Source organism: Pristis pectinata, chromosome 9, assembly GCF_009764475.1.
Source record: "Pristis pectinata isolate sPriPec2 chromosome 9, sPriPec2.1.pri, whole genome shotgun sequence".
NCBI lineage: Eukaryota > Metazoa > Chordata > Chondrichthyes > Rhinopristiformes > Pristidae > Pristis > Pristis pectinata.
Window position 1 is genome coordinate 88,236,028 of NC_067413.1, and position 15,610 is coordinate 88,251,637.

At 40.3% G+C, this 15,610-nt stretch overlaps 1 protein-coding gene across 1 annotated transcript in view; it reads left to right on the top strand.

Moving 5' to 3' along the window:
* Positions 1-15,610, top strand: part of rbbp8 (retinoblastoma binding protein 8) — a 64,297-nt gene that overhangs the window by 23,305 nt on the left and 25,382 nt on the right. Inside the window, exons 4-12 of the mRNA XM_052022620.1 lie at positions 502-597; positions 5,010-5,122; positions 5,216-5,291; positions 5,375-5,550; positions 5,965-6,072; positions 11,415-11,515; positions 12,057-12,169; positions 14,247-14,340; positions 14,449-15,015. Of these exons, the coding sequence (XP_051878580.1) occupies positions 502-597; positions 5,010-5,122; positions 5,216-5,291; positions 5,375-5,550; positions 5,965-6,072; positions 11,415-11,515; positions 12,057-12,169; positions 14,247-14,340; positions 14,449-15,015 (1,444 nt within the window). The remainder of the gene's footprint in view (positions 1-501; positions 598-5,009; positions 5,123-5,215; positions 5,292-5,374; positions 5,551-5,964; positions 6,073-11,414; positions 11,516-12,056; positions 12,170-14,246; positions 14,341-14,448; positions 15,016-15,610) is intronic.

The following is a 15,610-nucleotide window of genomic DNA, read 5'->3' on the forward strand; positions in this document are numbered from 1 at the left end:
GCTGATGGAATAGTTTATTTTTTGTTGAACAGTTGCTCTTGGAATAAAATTTATTTCATAATTGAACAGATAAATGATCTTATTTTACTAAGTGTGGCTGAGAAATATCTGAGAAGCTGCCCAGCAAAGTCCTACAGGAAAAGGTGATGAAGGGTAAATCGTGCAGTGAATTATTTAATCCCAGTTCTTCATTTAAAAAAAACAGAAGTCTTGCATAGCTTTGAAGAATTGCTGCCTGTTTCCTTTACTTTATAATGTGCATTCTTGAACCTTCACTTTGGTTTCAGCAAGTAAATTCCTCACGTTTACATTTGTCATGACATGCCAAACAGCTAGATAGACAAATATTTTCTGTGCTACCCTACCACTTGTAAACCAGTAGGAACTTGGTGCCAAATTGACATAATCATTTGTCATCTATTCAGGAAACTGTCACAAGACTGATTCAGAAAATGTTTAAAATGTAATATTTTGTGTGCGTGATATTTAATCTTTTTCCAGAGATGCTCAAAGACTTGAAGAGTACTATAATAAAAACCAGCAGTTAAGAGAGCACCAGAAAGCATTACATGACAACATTAAAGTTTTGGAAGACAGGTAAGATATGTGATTGATTTTCAAATAAAATCAGTTTGGAAGAGGGGCAAAAAGAAACAGTTTCACTGGAGGTCAATTTTGATTGTCCTTGAGCTTTAATTTTAATCAATCCCCAGTGCTAAGGTGTTGCTAGGATGTATTAAGATTAGGCCAGATCTGCATTCTAGTCTGAAGCTGCATTGTTCACATGACATCTTCAACAGCATTGAAGTTCGCTAAGGCCACCACTGAAGACCAGTGAGGGCTAAATTTAAACATAACCGCTCAATGATGTAATTAATGCTGCAGTTGCCTTTTTTTCCATTGTCCTGGATGCTTACCTGGAATCAAACCCTTGAGAAATCTGACGCTGGCCAGGGGAAACCAGGCTAGGTTGAAAAATTGCATTTCTCTGAGATCCTTACTGATGAGGACAAATCGGAATGTTCTCTGCTAAGGCTCCTAACCCATTTGTTTACCTACCAATTCTGGCATCATTCCTCCTAGCCTTTAGAGAGACACTATCCCGGATCATTTAAATGAGACTCAGGAGTTATAAAAGACTAGCCCCTGTACAAGGATACTCATGGGGCGGGGTGCGAGGGGAAGCTTCTACCAGACCTGTATAATGATTACCTTCAGTTAAAATTTGAGACCTAAAGCTCCTACCACTTTTCCTTGGGGATGTAGTCTGCAGTAAAAAGCTGTGAACTTTATTGATGCCACAGACTGTACATCCCTGAATGTTCAAATAAAATCAGCAGGGGGAGAACTATTCCTGTGCTTTATAAGTTTTAAAATTTTGGAAATATCCATAATGTACAAACTAATAGTAGAATACCAGAGTCACTTGTGGCACAAGGTACTCATTGAAACAGTCAACATGTTATTGCTTGTTGTGGATACTGTGTCTTTCATTTGTGGTTGCTGAGAAGGAAGGCAGGGACTTAGAATGGATATTGCAGGCAGGAGGTTTAAAAAAAATAACATGGACTGTTGCCGCTTTTGTTAATGGAGTTATTTACTTCCGCCTCCTGAGAAGCAAAGGGGTTGATGGCTGCAGCAAAGAACAAGTAGGGAGTATGTTTGTTTCCTTCATAGCCACAGGTAATCCACTGCCCTTGGAGAGGAAAAATAAAATTGCAAATTAGGTTTATTTTGGTGACGCAGTTAGTGTAGGAAAAGAAATCACATTATAGAATATTGCATTAACATAGTGTCTTTCCTGTCTTCATATGCTTTGTAACCAATTAAATAGATTTGAGTAATGGTCACCTTCCTGATGCTGGTGAAGAGGGCAGCATGTTTGCACATAGGAAGGTTCAATGGGCAACAATGAGTTGAAGAGGTGCTGTTTGAGAGGTGAATAATTTGACAAGACAGTGGAAAAACCTCTCTAATGTGCAGATAGTGCATTGGAATCTTTTAGGATCAATGAAACACTAAGGAGCCTTAGTTTAGTGTTCTGATGGAGCAAGTATGTAGGGAGATCACAGATAGCTGTAGGAGTAATAGGGCTGCAACAGTAGATGATTTTAATTTCCCTGATATTGACTGGGACTTTCATAGATCTAAGGTATTGAATCGGGCAAATTTGTTATGTATGTTCAGGAAAGTGTTCTCAAGCAAAATGCAGATGGCCCAACTAGAGAGGGGGCAACACTGGATCTCCAGTAGATGGTGTAGAAGGTTATGAAGAATTACAGGGGGATCTTGATCAGCTAGGTATGTGGATTGAGGATTAGCAAATGGCTTTCAATCCAGATAAATGTGAGGTATTGAATTTTGGGAGATCAAACCAGGGTAGGACTTATAGAGTGAGTAGTAGAGCCCTGGGGAGTGTTATGGAACAGAGGAACCTAGGAGTGCAAGTGCATAGTTCGCTGAAAGTGGCATCACAGGTAGATAAGGTGGTGAAGGCAGCATTTGGCAAGCTCGCCTTCAATCAGGGCATTGAGTATAGGAGTTGGGAAGTTGTGATGCAGTTATATAAGATGTTGGTAAGGCTGCACTTGGAGTATTGTGTACAGTTTTGCTCACTCTATTATAGGAAAGATGTTATTAAACTAGAAGGAGTGCAGACAAGATTTACCAGGACGTTGCCTGGACTTGGGGGCCTGAGTTACAAGGAGAGGTTGCGTAGACTAGGACTTTATTCCCTGGAAGGCAAGAGATTGAGGAGAGACCTGATGGAGGTATATAAGATCATGAGGGGCATAGACAGGGTGAATGCACAGTCTTTCCCAGGGAGGGACTGCAAAAGCAAGAGGGCATAGGTTTAAGATCAGAAGGCGAGAGATTTAAAAGTGACATCAGGGGCAGCTTCTTCATGCAAAGGGTGGTGCATATTTGGAATGAACTGCCAGAAATAGTAATTGAGGTGGGCACAGTAGCAACATTTAAAAACCATGTGGATAAGTAGATGGATAGGAGAGGTTTAGAGGGCTATGGGCCTAACACAGGCATATGGGACTAGCTCGCTGGGCAACACAGTCAGCATGGACAAGTTGGGCTGAAGGACCTGTTTCCATGCTGTATGACTCTATGACTCCTCTTGGGAAATGAGGCAGGGCAAGTGACTGAAGTGTCAGTGGGGGAGCACTTGAGACAGTCATCATAATTCTGTTGATTTTAAAATAATTATTGAAAGAGATGGGACATCAGTTAAAGTCCTAAATCGCGGCAAGGCTAATTTTTATAGCAATAGACAGGAACTTGCAAAGATTGATTGGGAGAAGCAGTTAGCAGATAAAGTAGGAGACTTTTAGAAGTGAAATTGAGAGAGTTCAGGGCCAACATGTTTCTGTTATAGTGAAGGGCAGCGCTGGCAGGATCGGGGAACCCTGGCTGACTAAGGATATTGAGTCTCTGATCACGAAAAAGGAGAAGTATATCAGGTATAGGCAGGTGGGATCAGGTGAATCCCTTGAGAAGAATAAAAGGTGTAGGTGTACACTTAAGGATCTAGATCAACTTGGGAAAGTTGGCCAAAGAATGGCAAATGAAATTTAACTCAGACAAGGGTGAAGTGATGCATTTTGTGAAGTTAAACCAGGCAGGACGTACACTGTGATTGACAGGGCCCTGGGAAGTGTAGAACAGAGAGACCCAGGGGTACAAGTACCTAGTTCCCTGAAACTGGTGACATGGGTAGACAAGATGGTGTAGAGGGATATTGCCTTCATCAGATGTGGTATTGAGTACAAAAGTTGGGACACCATGTTACAGCTGTACAAGATGTTGGTGAAACCACCCTCGGAGTACTGTGTGAAGTTCTAATTGCCATACTAAAGGAAGGATGTGATTAAGTTAGAAGGTGCAGAAAAGATTCACAAGGATGTTGCAGGGACTGAAGAGCTTGAGTTATAAGGAGAACTGTATAGGCTGCAACTGTTTTCCCTGGAGCAAAGGAGACTTAAGAGTGACCTTGTAGAGGTTTATAAAATCATGAGAGGTATAGATGAGATGGGTTGTCACAGTCGTTTTTGCAGGATGGGGAGTCCAAAATGAGAAGGCATAGGTTTTAAAGTGAGATTGGGAAGATTTAAAAGGGACCTAAGAGGCGAGTTTTTCCACAGGGAGGTGGGTATATAGAACAAGCTGCCAAAAGAAGTGGTAGAGGTGGGTACAATTACAATGTTTAAAAGACATTTGGACAGGTACATGGATTGGAAAGGTTTAGAGGGATATGGGCCAAATGCAGGCAAATGGCACCAACTCAGGAAGACACCTTGGTCGGCATGGACGAGTGGGACGAAGGGCCTGTTTCGGTGCTATTTAACTCTGACTCTTATCCTCCCTCTATACCTAAACTGAAGTGTGAGCCTGGATTTGTGTGCTGAAGCCTCAACTGCTGAAGTTTGCACTAGAGACCCTCTGATTTTGAGATGAGCTTTTTGTCTCTAATGCAAATATCTGCAAGATAGCTGTTGCAAGTGTGCATCAGTCTACACTCTCTAAGCTTCCTTGCTATTCTTTTCAATGTCTGCATTGTCCTTGATTTCAAAGATTAGGAATAATTGAACCATTCTTCCACGGGTAGAAGTTTCTTCAAATTTTCATCATATTTCTTGAAATATCTTTTGATGCCTCAAAAATTGCTCCAGTTTGATATTGGAAATGGCTCTCTCAAATGTATGTGGATGGTCCATGAGGGCCATTCCTCAGGTTGGTCCCTTAATTCTGCAATGCAGCTCTTTCATAACACTTGACATTGGCAATAAGTTCTTTATGAAACTTCACTCTCAACAAACAGTTTACATGGAAGATTACTTAGAATAGAGTATAACTTTAATATTTTATCTGTTTACAACTTTCAATGACATTTGTGAAAACACTCTTAAATGACTGAAGAAATGAATAACTTATTTAACTTAGGTATGCTGCAATCTTGAGTAAAAATTTCTGATACTTAAGATCAATCTCTATTGCAGGTTGCGGGCAGGTTTGTGTGACAGGTGTGCAGTTACTGAAGAACATATGAAGAAGAAACAGCTGGAATTTGAGAATATTCGACAACAGAATCTAAAACTTATTACAGAACTTAGTGAGTAGTTCTTAGGATTTATCTCGGGGGAACTTTTTTGTTTGAGGAACTTTTTCTTAACTTTCTACCTATCTCCATTATCTTAATCAACAGTGAATCAAAAGAGCAATCTTCAGGAAGAAAACAAAAAACTCAGTGATCAGCTTGAATCACTTGAACGTCAGATGAAGTAAGTCTCGTGTGTCACTTGCTTTTGTAACCTTCTATTTATATTTGTATTTGCAACCTGTCTAACTTTCATTTCTATGTCAGAGAGCAGCTGCATGAAGTGGTAGAAGCAGCAGATCATGATGATGGAATAATTCCAGGTTCTCCGAATTTGTCCCTTTCCACCTCCGTGCTCAGCAGAATGCGAAGGAGAAAGGAGAAGGGCCATATTCGCTATGCTGAGCATGCAAGTATAGACCCTTCACGGCCGCAGGCTAATGGTATGAGTGTCATTTGAGGTACATTGAATTTTACAAAGCAAAGTAATTATTCATCAAATTTTTTAAATTGTGCTGATGATTTGTCCAGAGGTTAGGTACTTTTTTCCTAATTGACTTCTGATAATTGTGCGCAAGATCTTATTCATGTGAACATTCTTTAAGACAGATAAAGTACATTGGCAGAAATAAATTCATTGAGTGCCATAACTAAAACAATTAGATCATTATTTTAATCAGAGCCTCAATCCTCTGATTAAAATTTCATTCATTTTCACTTCATCGAAAAGGTATCTTAAGTATATTCAAATAAATATTTGCTACAGTCATAATCCTACTTTATTCTCCAATAACTTATACTGTATACTTAGTTTGATAACATTAAATTGTTTTAACTGGCATTTTGTTCATACGCAGGGAAATGTAAAATGCTGTTCGCATCCGTCCCTGGCATGACCCACTGCAAGCAGGATGAAGAAGTTCTAGCTGCAGATACCTGTGATCTTGGAACATTGTCAATAGAACGTAAGTTCCAAACATTATCTACACAATAAACTGAATTTGATAGATGTGATGAGTGATAAATGAAATGTAAATTACTTTGGTACCTCTGGTAACCCAGTTCGGCTAAATAAATGGATTCCCTATCAAAACATAATTTGGTATTTTGTATTGTAATTGTACTAAAAGTATTTGACAAATTCAACATCATATATGTGAAAACTGTGGGGTAATTTTCCACAATTCATGCCTCCTCCCCTTTCCAAACTTTGAGAAATAATTGCATTGTAATGCATGTGTCCATTTACCGTCCTTTGCTGTACTGAACTGCTGCTGGACTTAATTCCGCCCTTTCTTTTTGAAATCCTGGCCCTGGCTCAAATACAGCCCAGACTAATGGATTGAAAGTTGCCTTGTATAAATGGCTGAAGAAATAACATAATTTCAAGTTTGGACAGACAATATATTGTACTTCTGGTACAGAAATTTATGCTGTATTCCATGTGTTTTGTACTAATGCACGGCAGAGGCTCAACATCACAAGATGTGATTTGTTTCCTATCCCTCTGCCTATAAAACCCAAGGTCAGTTAATGTTCTTCAGTGCTGCCTCGTGTTACAATATGGATTTAGGTGAACAGATGCTAAGTTTTGTAGCCGAGAACCAGTCGGTCTTGGTGTTTGCTGCTCATCATTCCACCAGTAAAGGCCTTTTGCATTTGTCTTGCTTCTTCCCTTTTCTTAGAAGCTCTACCCCTCTGGTTCCTTCCCCGGACTTAGCTTTGTTTTTGTCCCCAGATTCAAATCAGCTGTAAGCAGCAGATACTCCAGCATGGTTCCCTATTGTACATTCAAGTGACCCCCTTGCCATGGTACACTTTTGTACTTGTTCATGCTTTGATTTTTCTTATTTAGCTAATTGCAAGTTCATCACCGAGATTTGCCTCCTATTCAATAGTCTCATTCCTTGTGACAAATTATTTCTATGACATGGTGTCAAAGCCTTGCTGTAATGGAAATAGATCATATTCACTGAATTTCCATGTCACCATGCCTGTTCCTAAAATGTATAATGTGAGAGGTGGTTCAAGCATATGTTTGCTCTCAACCTCTTGTCCCAACTGACCTATGCATGGGTTGCATTATCCTCGCTTTCAAAGTGGCTTCCACTAATTTAACCAAAGAAATATTCATTCAATTCTAAATAAGTTTCCCTGCTATTTTATTTTGTGCACTGTAAAATGAACCTTTGCATTAATGGACTTCTGTACTTGGCAATCCTTTGATTTTTCTTGTGTAACCAATTGATAGTCCATTGCACAAGTTTGTTTGTATGATTGCAGACCTCCTGGTTGGTAACTGAGAACATAAATTTAATATCACTGCCACCAAAGGAATAGGAAGTGAAAATAGGTTTTATTCTATGCATGGAATTGATGAGGTAAAGATTGGTTTGTCAGAAATGGTGGAAGCAGGTCTCTGGCATTGAGTCTGGCTCTGTGGTTCAGAAGGGAAGTGGGGAGAAGAGGAGAGTGATAGAGGATTCATTGGTTAGGGGAACAGACACGAGGTTCTGTGGACGAGAATGAAACCCCCAGAGGGTATGTTGCCTCCCTGGTGCCAGGATCAGAGACGTCTCGGATCAAGTGCACAGCATTCTTAAGAGGGAGGGTGAGCAGCCAGAAGTCGTGGTGCACATTGGTGCTGATAACATAGCTATGATAAGGGATGAGGTCCTGAAGAGTGAATATAGGAAGGAAGCTAAAAAGCAGGACCTCAAGGGTCTCTGGATTGCTGCCTGTGCCACGCACCAGTGAGGATAAGAATAGGACGATAATGGCAGACGAATGCATGGCTGAAGAATTGGTGCAGGGGGCAGGGTTTCAGATTTGTGGATCATTGGGATCCCTTCTGGGGAAGGTATGACCTGTACAAAAGGGGTGGGTTACACCTGAATTCAAAAGGGACCAATGTCCTTGTGGTCAGGTTTGCTAGAGCTGTTGGAGAGGGTTGAAACTAGATTGGCAGAGTTATGGAAACCAGAATGTTAGGTCAGGTGGTGGAACAGTTGGTGTAAAGGTAGATACAATGTGCAGGGAGACTGTGAGGAAGGTTAGGCAGTGGATAGGGCATAAATGCAGTCAGTTGGATGGTTGAAGTGTGTTTAATGCAAGAATTATTAAGAATAAGTGTGATGAACGTAGAGCATGGATCAGTACATGGAATTACGGTTGTGACCATTACAGAGACTTGGCTGTCGGAAGGGCAAGATCAGCTGCTTGATGTTCTGGGGTTTAGATGTTTCAAAAGGGATGGGGAGGGAGGTAAAAAAAAAGGGGAGAGCAGCATTGCTAATCAGGGATAGTATCACAGCTGCAGAAAGGGAGGACGTTGTGGAGGGATCATCTACTGAGTCAGAGTGGGTGGAAGTCAGAAACAGGAAGGGAGCAATCACTCAACTGGGAGTATCCTAAAGGCCCCCCAATAACAACCTGGGCACTGAGAAGCAGATAAGTAGGCAGATGTTGGAAAGGTGAAAAAATAACAGGGTTGTTGTCATGGGTGACTTCAACTTCCCTAATATTGATTGGCATCTCCTTAGTGCAAAAGGTTTGGATGGGGCAGAATTTGTTGGGTGTGTCCAAGAAGGATTCCTGACACAGTATGTGGATAGGCCGACTAGAGGAGAGGCCATACTGGATCTAGTACTAGGCAATGAACCTGGTCAGGTGACAGACCTCTCGGTGGGCAAGCATTTCGGAGATGGTGACCACAACTTCCTGACCTTTAGCATAACCATGGACAAGGATAGAAGTAGACGATATGGGAAGGTATTTAGTTGGGGAGGACTAATTACAACGGTATTAGCAGGAACTTGGGAGCATAAATTGGGAAGAGATGTTCTCAGGGAAACACAGCAGAAATGTGGGGGTTGTTTAGGGGCCACTTGCATGGGGTTCTGGATAGGTTTGTCCCAATGAGACAGGGAAATTATGGTAGGGTAAAGGAACCATGGTTGACAAGACAGATGGAACACTTAGTCAAGAGGAAGAAGGAAGCATACTTAAGGTTTAGGAAGCAAAAATCAGACAGGGCTCTTGAGAGTTATAAGGTAGTCAGGAAGGAGCTTAAGAAGGGACTTAGGCGAGCTAGAAGGGGACATGCGAAGGCTTTGGCAAGTAGGATTAAGGAAAACCCCAAGGCATTCTACACGTATGTGAAGAACAGGAGAATGACTAGGGTGAGGGTAGGACCACTCAGGGATAAAGGGGAAATGTGTCTGGAAGCAGTTGGGGAGGCCTTAATGAATACTTCAGTGTTCTCCAGGGAGTGTGACTTAGACAAATGTGAGGTCAGCATAGAACAGTCTAATATTCTGGAGCATGTTGAGGTTAAGAAAGAGGTAGTGGTGGAGCTTCTGAAAAACATTAGGATAGATAAGTCCTCGAGGCCAGACAGGATAGACCCCAGGTTACTATGGGAAGTAAAGGAAGAGATTACCGCGGCATTGACGATGATCTTTGCATCCTCTCTGGCCACAGGAGTGGTACCAGAGGTTTTGAGGATGGCAAATGTTGTTCCCTTGTTCAAGAAAGGTAATAGTGATAATCCTGGGAATTATGGACCAGTGAGTCTTGCGTCAATGGTGGGCAAACTATTGGAGAGGATTCTTAGGGACAGGATTTACGAGCATTTGGAGAAGCATAGTCTTATTAGGGATAGTCAGCATGGCTTTGTGGGGGGCAGGTTGTGCCTCACAAGCCTAATTGAGGTTTTTGAGGAGGTGACAAAACAAATTGATAAATTTAGAGTGGTGGATGTGGTGCATGTGAATTTTAGCAAGGCATTTGACAAGGTTCCCCATAGTAGGCTCATCTAGAAAGTCATGAGACATGGGATCCATGGAAACTTGGCTGCGTGGATTCGGAACTGGCTTGCTTGCAGAAGGCAGTGGGGGGTAGTAGATGGAGCATATTCTGCCTGGAGGTTGGTGACTAGTGGTGTTCCGCAGGGATCTGGTCTGGGATCCCTGCTCTTCGTGATTTTTAAAAATGACTTGGATGAGAAAGTGGAAGGGTGGGTTAATAAGTTTGCAGATGACACGGAGGTTGGTGGTGCTGTGGGTACTGTAGACGGTTGACGTAGGTTACAACAGGATGTAGACAGAATGCAGAGTTGAGCGGAGAAGTGGCAGATGAAGTTCAATCCAGAGAAGTGTGAAGTGATGCACTTTGGAAGAATGAACTTGAAGGCAGAGTACGAGGTTAATGGCAGGATTCTTAGCAGTGTGGAGGAACAGGGGGATCTTGGGGTCCAAGTCTATAGATCCCCTGAAGTTTCTGTGCAAATTCAAAGGGTGGTTAAGAAGGCATATGGTGTGCTGGCCTTCTTTAGTTGGGGGATTGAGTTCAAGAGCTGCGAGGTAATGTTGCAGCTCTATAAAGCTCTGGTTAGACCACACTTGGAGTATTGTGTTCAGTTCTAGTCACCTCATTATTGGAAGGATGTGGAAGCATTAGAGAGGGTGCAGAGGAGATTTACCAGGATGCTGCCTGGATTAGAGAACATGTCTTATGAGGAAAGGTTGAGTGAGCTAGGGCTTTTCTCTTTGGAGTGTAGGAGAATGAGAGGTGACTTGATAGATATGTATAAGATTATGAGAGGCATTGATACAGCCAGCACCTTTTTCCCAGGGCAGCAATGGCCAATAAAAGGACATCCATTTAAGGTGAGTAGAAGAAAGTTTAGGGGAGATGTCAGAGGTAAGATTTACACAGAGGGTAGTGGATGCCTGGAATGCACTGCCGGGGGTGGTGGGAAAGGCTGATACAATGGGGGAATTTAAGAGACTCTTAGATAGAGACATGGATGTAAGAAAAATGAAGGGTTATGGGCTGTGTAGGAGGGAAGGGTTAGATTGATTGTGGAGTAGGTTTATATAGGTTGGCACAACATGGTGGGCCAAAGGGCCCGTACTGTACTGTGCTGTTCTATGTTCAGAGTCCTTGTGTATCAAAACAAAAGTAAATAAACACTTCAAAAAAAAATTAGAAATGGGGTATTGGAAAGAGGCAAGGAAATGGGACTTGACCTAGGTTCTGCTTCAGGAAATAAATACAGATGCTATAGGGAGAATGTTCCAGTAATCACCTATCCATTTTAGAAGCGTCCAGCTGCTTTATTGTATTTCGATGACTTTTCTCTTAAGTTTCACAGGTCATCGATGTGAAACCTTAACTGTTCCTCTCTTCACAGATACCTGACCTGCTCAATATTAGCAACACTTTCTGTTTTTATTTTCAGCATCTGCAATATTTTGCTTTTGCTTTATCATATGCCTCACTTATTTTCCTTTTCAACTTCCAGCCACACAACAACCAAAAGAACGATCACCCACAGAAAAGAATAGCATTAATCTGGCTGCTGTTGTAGCAGAAACATTAGGCCTTGGAATTAAGGAGGAATCTGTAAGTACTAAAAACATTGGATTTACTGTTTTATCAAATATGTTAAAGCCAGGACTGGTTTAAATGAAATTAGTTATTGTGAATTAACCTTCATTTCTCAAAACAAAATGGCATAAAACACAAGGTGTCATTGGCTTTCAAAAAAAATGCAAGTTGCCCACCTACATGTTAGGCACCTCCTGCCCCATCTATGAAACAATCTGCAGTTCCCATATTTGCCTTATCAATCATCTCAGAATCCATAAGACAAAACCGGAATGGAAGCAACTCATCCTCGAACCACTACTATGGAGAATAGTCCAGTACTATTCAGAAAATCCAAGTGTTGATTGCCCATGGTCTGTGGAAATTTAAAAATATTTCACTACCTTTGAATTATCTATCTTATTTAAACTAGGGTTTGAGGTTGGTTAGATTTATGTTGTGCCAATGTAAAATCAAGCAAGGACCTGTGAGTTTTTTTCAGTTGCTTGAAAATGTTATCTTAAGAAAATATTTATTTTACCCTTTTTGAAATAACCCTCTTTGTTCTCTGCTAAAGGACTCGCAAAGTCTTCTGAATTCATATAGGGATCTTCCCAAGACCACAGACAATCCACTGAAAAAGGATGCGAACCAGGCAAATTCAGAACATTTAAATGACAGTGGCTCTGGGTATGTTACATGTTAATTTTAACTTGGAGTGTTATTTTTCTGAGAATTCTGAGTGGTAAAGCTCTAAAATGTTATATAAATTGCAGAAGATTGTATCCTCCAAATCCAATACAATTTTAGAATGCTGAAAATACTCAGCAGGTCAGGCAGCATCTGTAGTCAGAGAAACCATGATGTTGATGTTTTAGGTTGAAGGCATTTCAACAGTATTCTCAATTTTGGAACATCATCCTGAATGTTTGAGTCATGTAACCAACTAGAGCATAGCAAGAGTTTGTGTTGCAGAACAAATAAAAAGTGCCTTTATTCTGATTTCAAATCAGAATACTCCTCTAAGTTTTGAGCTTGGGTATTTCAAATAGTACTTCAATTTGTGCAATTTTACATTACAAAAAGGGATTCATGCTAATAGTCATAAGCTTTCAGTAAGTAGAAACATGTATTTTTACAATGTTGCATTTTTACCAATGCATTGTATTCTTTGTCTAAGCTCTGGACAATTTTGAATATGTTGCTTTGATGTTCCTAACAATATGATGGTGCAGTGCCTTAAACAGTGGAGAGCAGGGACTGCCACTGTAACATGCAATTAATTCTGTTAACGTTTAATCTTCAAAACTTAAAGCAAAGTGCTCTTTGTTTTGCTGAATGGTACACTATCCAATCACACTAAAAAAAACTTATCTCTGCATGACAACTTGCTCACAGCAAATGGCTATTGTTGATTGTTAAAGTAATTAAGCAGGCACTTAATCATAATAATAGTAATAATAATAATGCAATTGTGCAGACCTAAAGAGTCAGTAGTTGAATAGAATAGCAGGCAATAGCAACACCATGCTGTTACAGATGTATGTAAATTTAATAAACCAGTAAATTAATATAGGGTCACATGCCATTGGATCACTTGAAAAAAAAAATTTATGTATCATTATCAGAATGGTGGGCATATCAGTATATCAATAAATCTATATAACAATGATTTACTGTCAGTGAATTAATGTAAAAACGGGGACCAGTGAACCAAATTAAGTGGGCACCAGAATTAATGGAGTAAGTGAACATAACACAATGGCAAGCACAGAGGGATACCAGTAATATAGTAAACGGGTGCAGAAGCACAAAAGTACATTTGTGCTGCAGATGTTCTGGCTTGGAGGTAAAGCTAGAATGAGAAAGAGGTGGTGGCAAGAAGAAACAAATGTGTTCCAGATAGAAAGGAGGATTTTTATTGATTTTTGATGGTCCAAACACAGTAAGCAGTGCTACAGGAACAGCGGTCAATGCGAATGAGCGAGGCCAGATCTTGCCACAGGATCATGGGGAGCTGTGCCTGAGTTATACCATTCAGCAGCAGAAGAAAGAATTTTTTTTAGTGACATTTAGCTTTTGAGCTTGCTTTAGTTCTAGGCAAGAGGAGAAAAGGACTTTTCCCATCAGTTTTTGTAATGGGAACTGAAAGTACAGCAAATGTAAATTTTAGCAAGATTTGAGTCAGCAAACCTCGTGGCTGGCATAACCTTGAGTTTTTAAAGGAGTGAGTTTGGAGAAGTTAATTTTTGCACAGGGTCTGAAGTTGCTAGGAGCAAATGAAGTGTATTTTTTTTGTGAACTAAGGCTTGACGGGGTGGGGGGTGGGGAGAGAAGAGAGGTGAAAAGTAGCCGATAAATAGAAGGCTTGGTCCTGCAGGTACAACCTCCAGATTGGCAGGAGGTAAGAAGAAAAATTGTTACAATATTTTAACATTTTTGTGTAAGATCACAAAATTATGAAGTTAAAATGGTTAAGGGAACAGAAGAAATTAATAATAGTGACTGGTTTGGGAGACCTGAACTCTATATCACTGACTGGTGGCAAGAGCCTCTCAGTGCATTAACAACAAACTGATTGGGGAATGTTGATTAGAAACTGAGAATCAGATGTTTTTCCAAAATATACTTACAGGTATACATGTGGCAGGTGTTATGTTGCTCCATCAACATAGTTACATAAAACTGAAATCTAATGGCCTTCAAATGTTGAGGCTGTTTTTAATGTTGAATTTCCTGCTGAGAAATAACTTAAATTTTCTTGTAGAGATTCTTGTGCATCTGAAGCAGATGAAAAAACTCAAAGCTGGGTTCCTTCTCCTGTATTTGGAGTTTCTGCCAAAGGTTCCTCTGATTTTGAAGTAAGTAGATTACTTAATCAAAAAATTTTCATTCACAAGTCAGAATTGCTTCAACCTGCTTATGTACAAAGTCTAAAGATAGGTCTTATTTTCCTCTTTGATACCTAGGCAAAGGTGAATCAATTCTTTGAGCAATCCAAACTGGGAGGACCAAAAATGGCAAAAAAACACATTGAAACTAAGACTGATGCTGCCTACCTACCCCCATCCAACCGAGTGGCAAAAAGGAAAAAAATGGAAGATGGGAATGATTCTGCCACTGATTGTGAAAAACCTTCATTTAATAAAGAAAATCTTCCATCAACATTAGAGAAAGGTGTTTCTCTGGACGATAATCTTGACAAGCCTTTGGACTTATCTGATCATGTTTCTAGTGGCCGATTGGAAGATAGAAGTTATGGGAAAGATGCAGTGGGTAATAAATCAATAAAAGTTTCTCTGCCAGAATCCCTAAAATCAAGTTTAAAGACTATCAATTTCAGAAGAGCCTGCAATGGATTAACCAAGGATTCTCAAGGTGGTGCTTACCTACAAGAAACCTTTGAGGGATCACATTCTGAAAAATTTCAAGATATTAAAGAGAAGATTGTGAAAAATGGAGGGGATAGGGATTCATCTGATAATCAAGAACCTGGTAACTTTGCTCAGAATGAACAAGGCTTTAGTGACTTGAAGGTATGTTTAATGTATGGAGTTTTAGGTAATTTATTTAACCTTCACTCTGGGCATCTGTTGTGCCTCTGCAATGCAGAATAATGGATTAATATGAAAATTGTGTGACAGTTAATGCATTGACATTACACATTTAGTAAATTATTCATCCTTGAGCCTACTTTGCCAAAGAGAGCATAGTAATCAATTGGAATTAGTTTATTATTGTCTTGTGCTGAGATACAGTGAAAAACTTAGTTTTGTATGCCATCCATACAGATCATTTCAAAACATAAGTATATTGAGGTAGTACAAGAAAAAAGCAAAAACAGAATGCAGAATATAGTGTTACAGTTACAGAGAAAGTGCAGTGCAGGTAGACGATAAGGTAGAAGGGCCACGATGAGGTAGATTGTGAGGTCAAGAGTTCATCTTTTTAAGACGTCTATTTATGAGTCTTATAACAACGGGATAGAAGCTGTCCTGCAGCTGGTAGTGCATGTTTTCAAGCTTTTGTATCTTCTGCCTGTTGGAATGGGGGAGAAGAGAGAATGTCCAGGGTGGGGGAGTCTATGATTATCCTGGCTGCTCTTCCGAGGCAGCAAGAAGTGTAGACAGA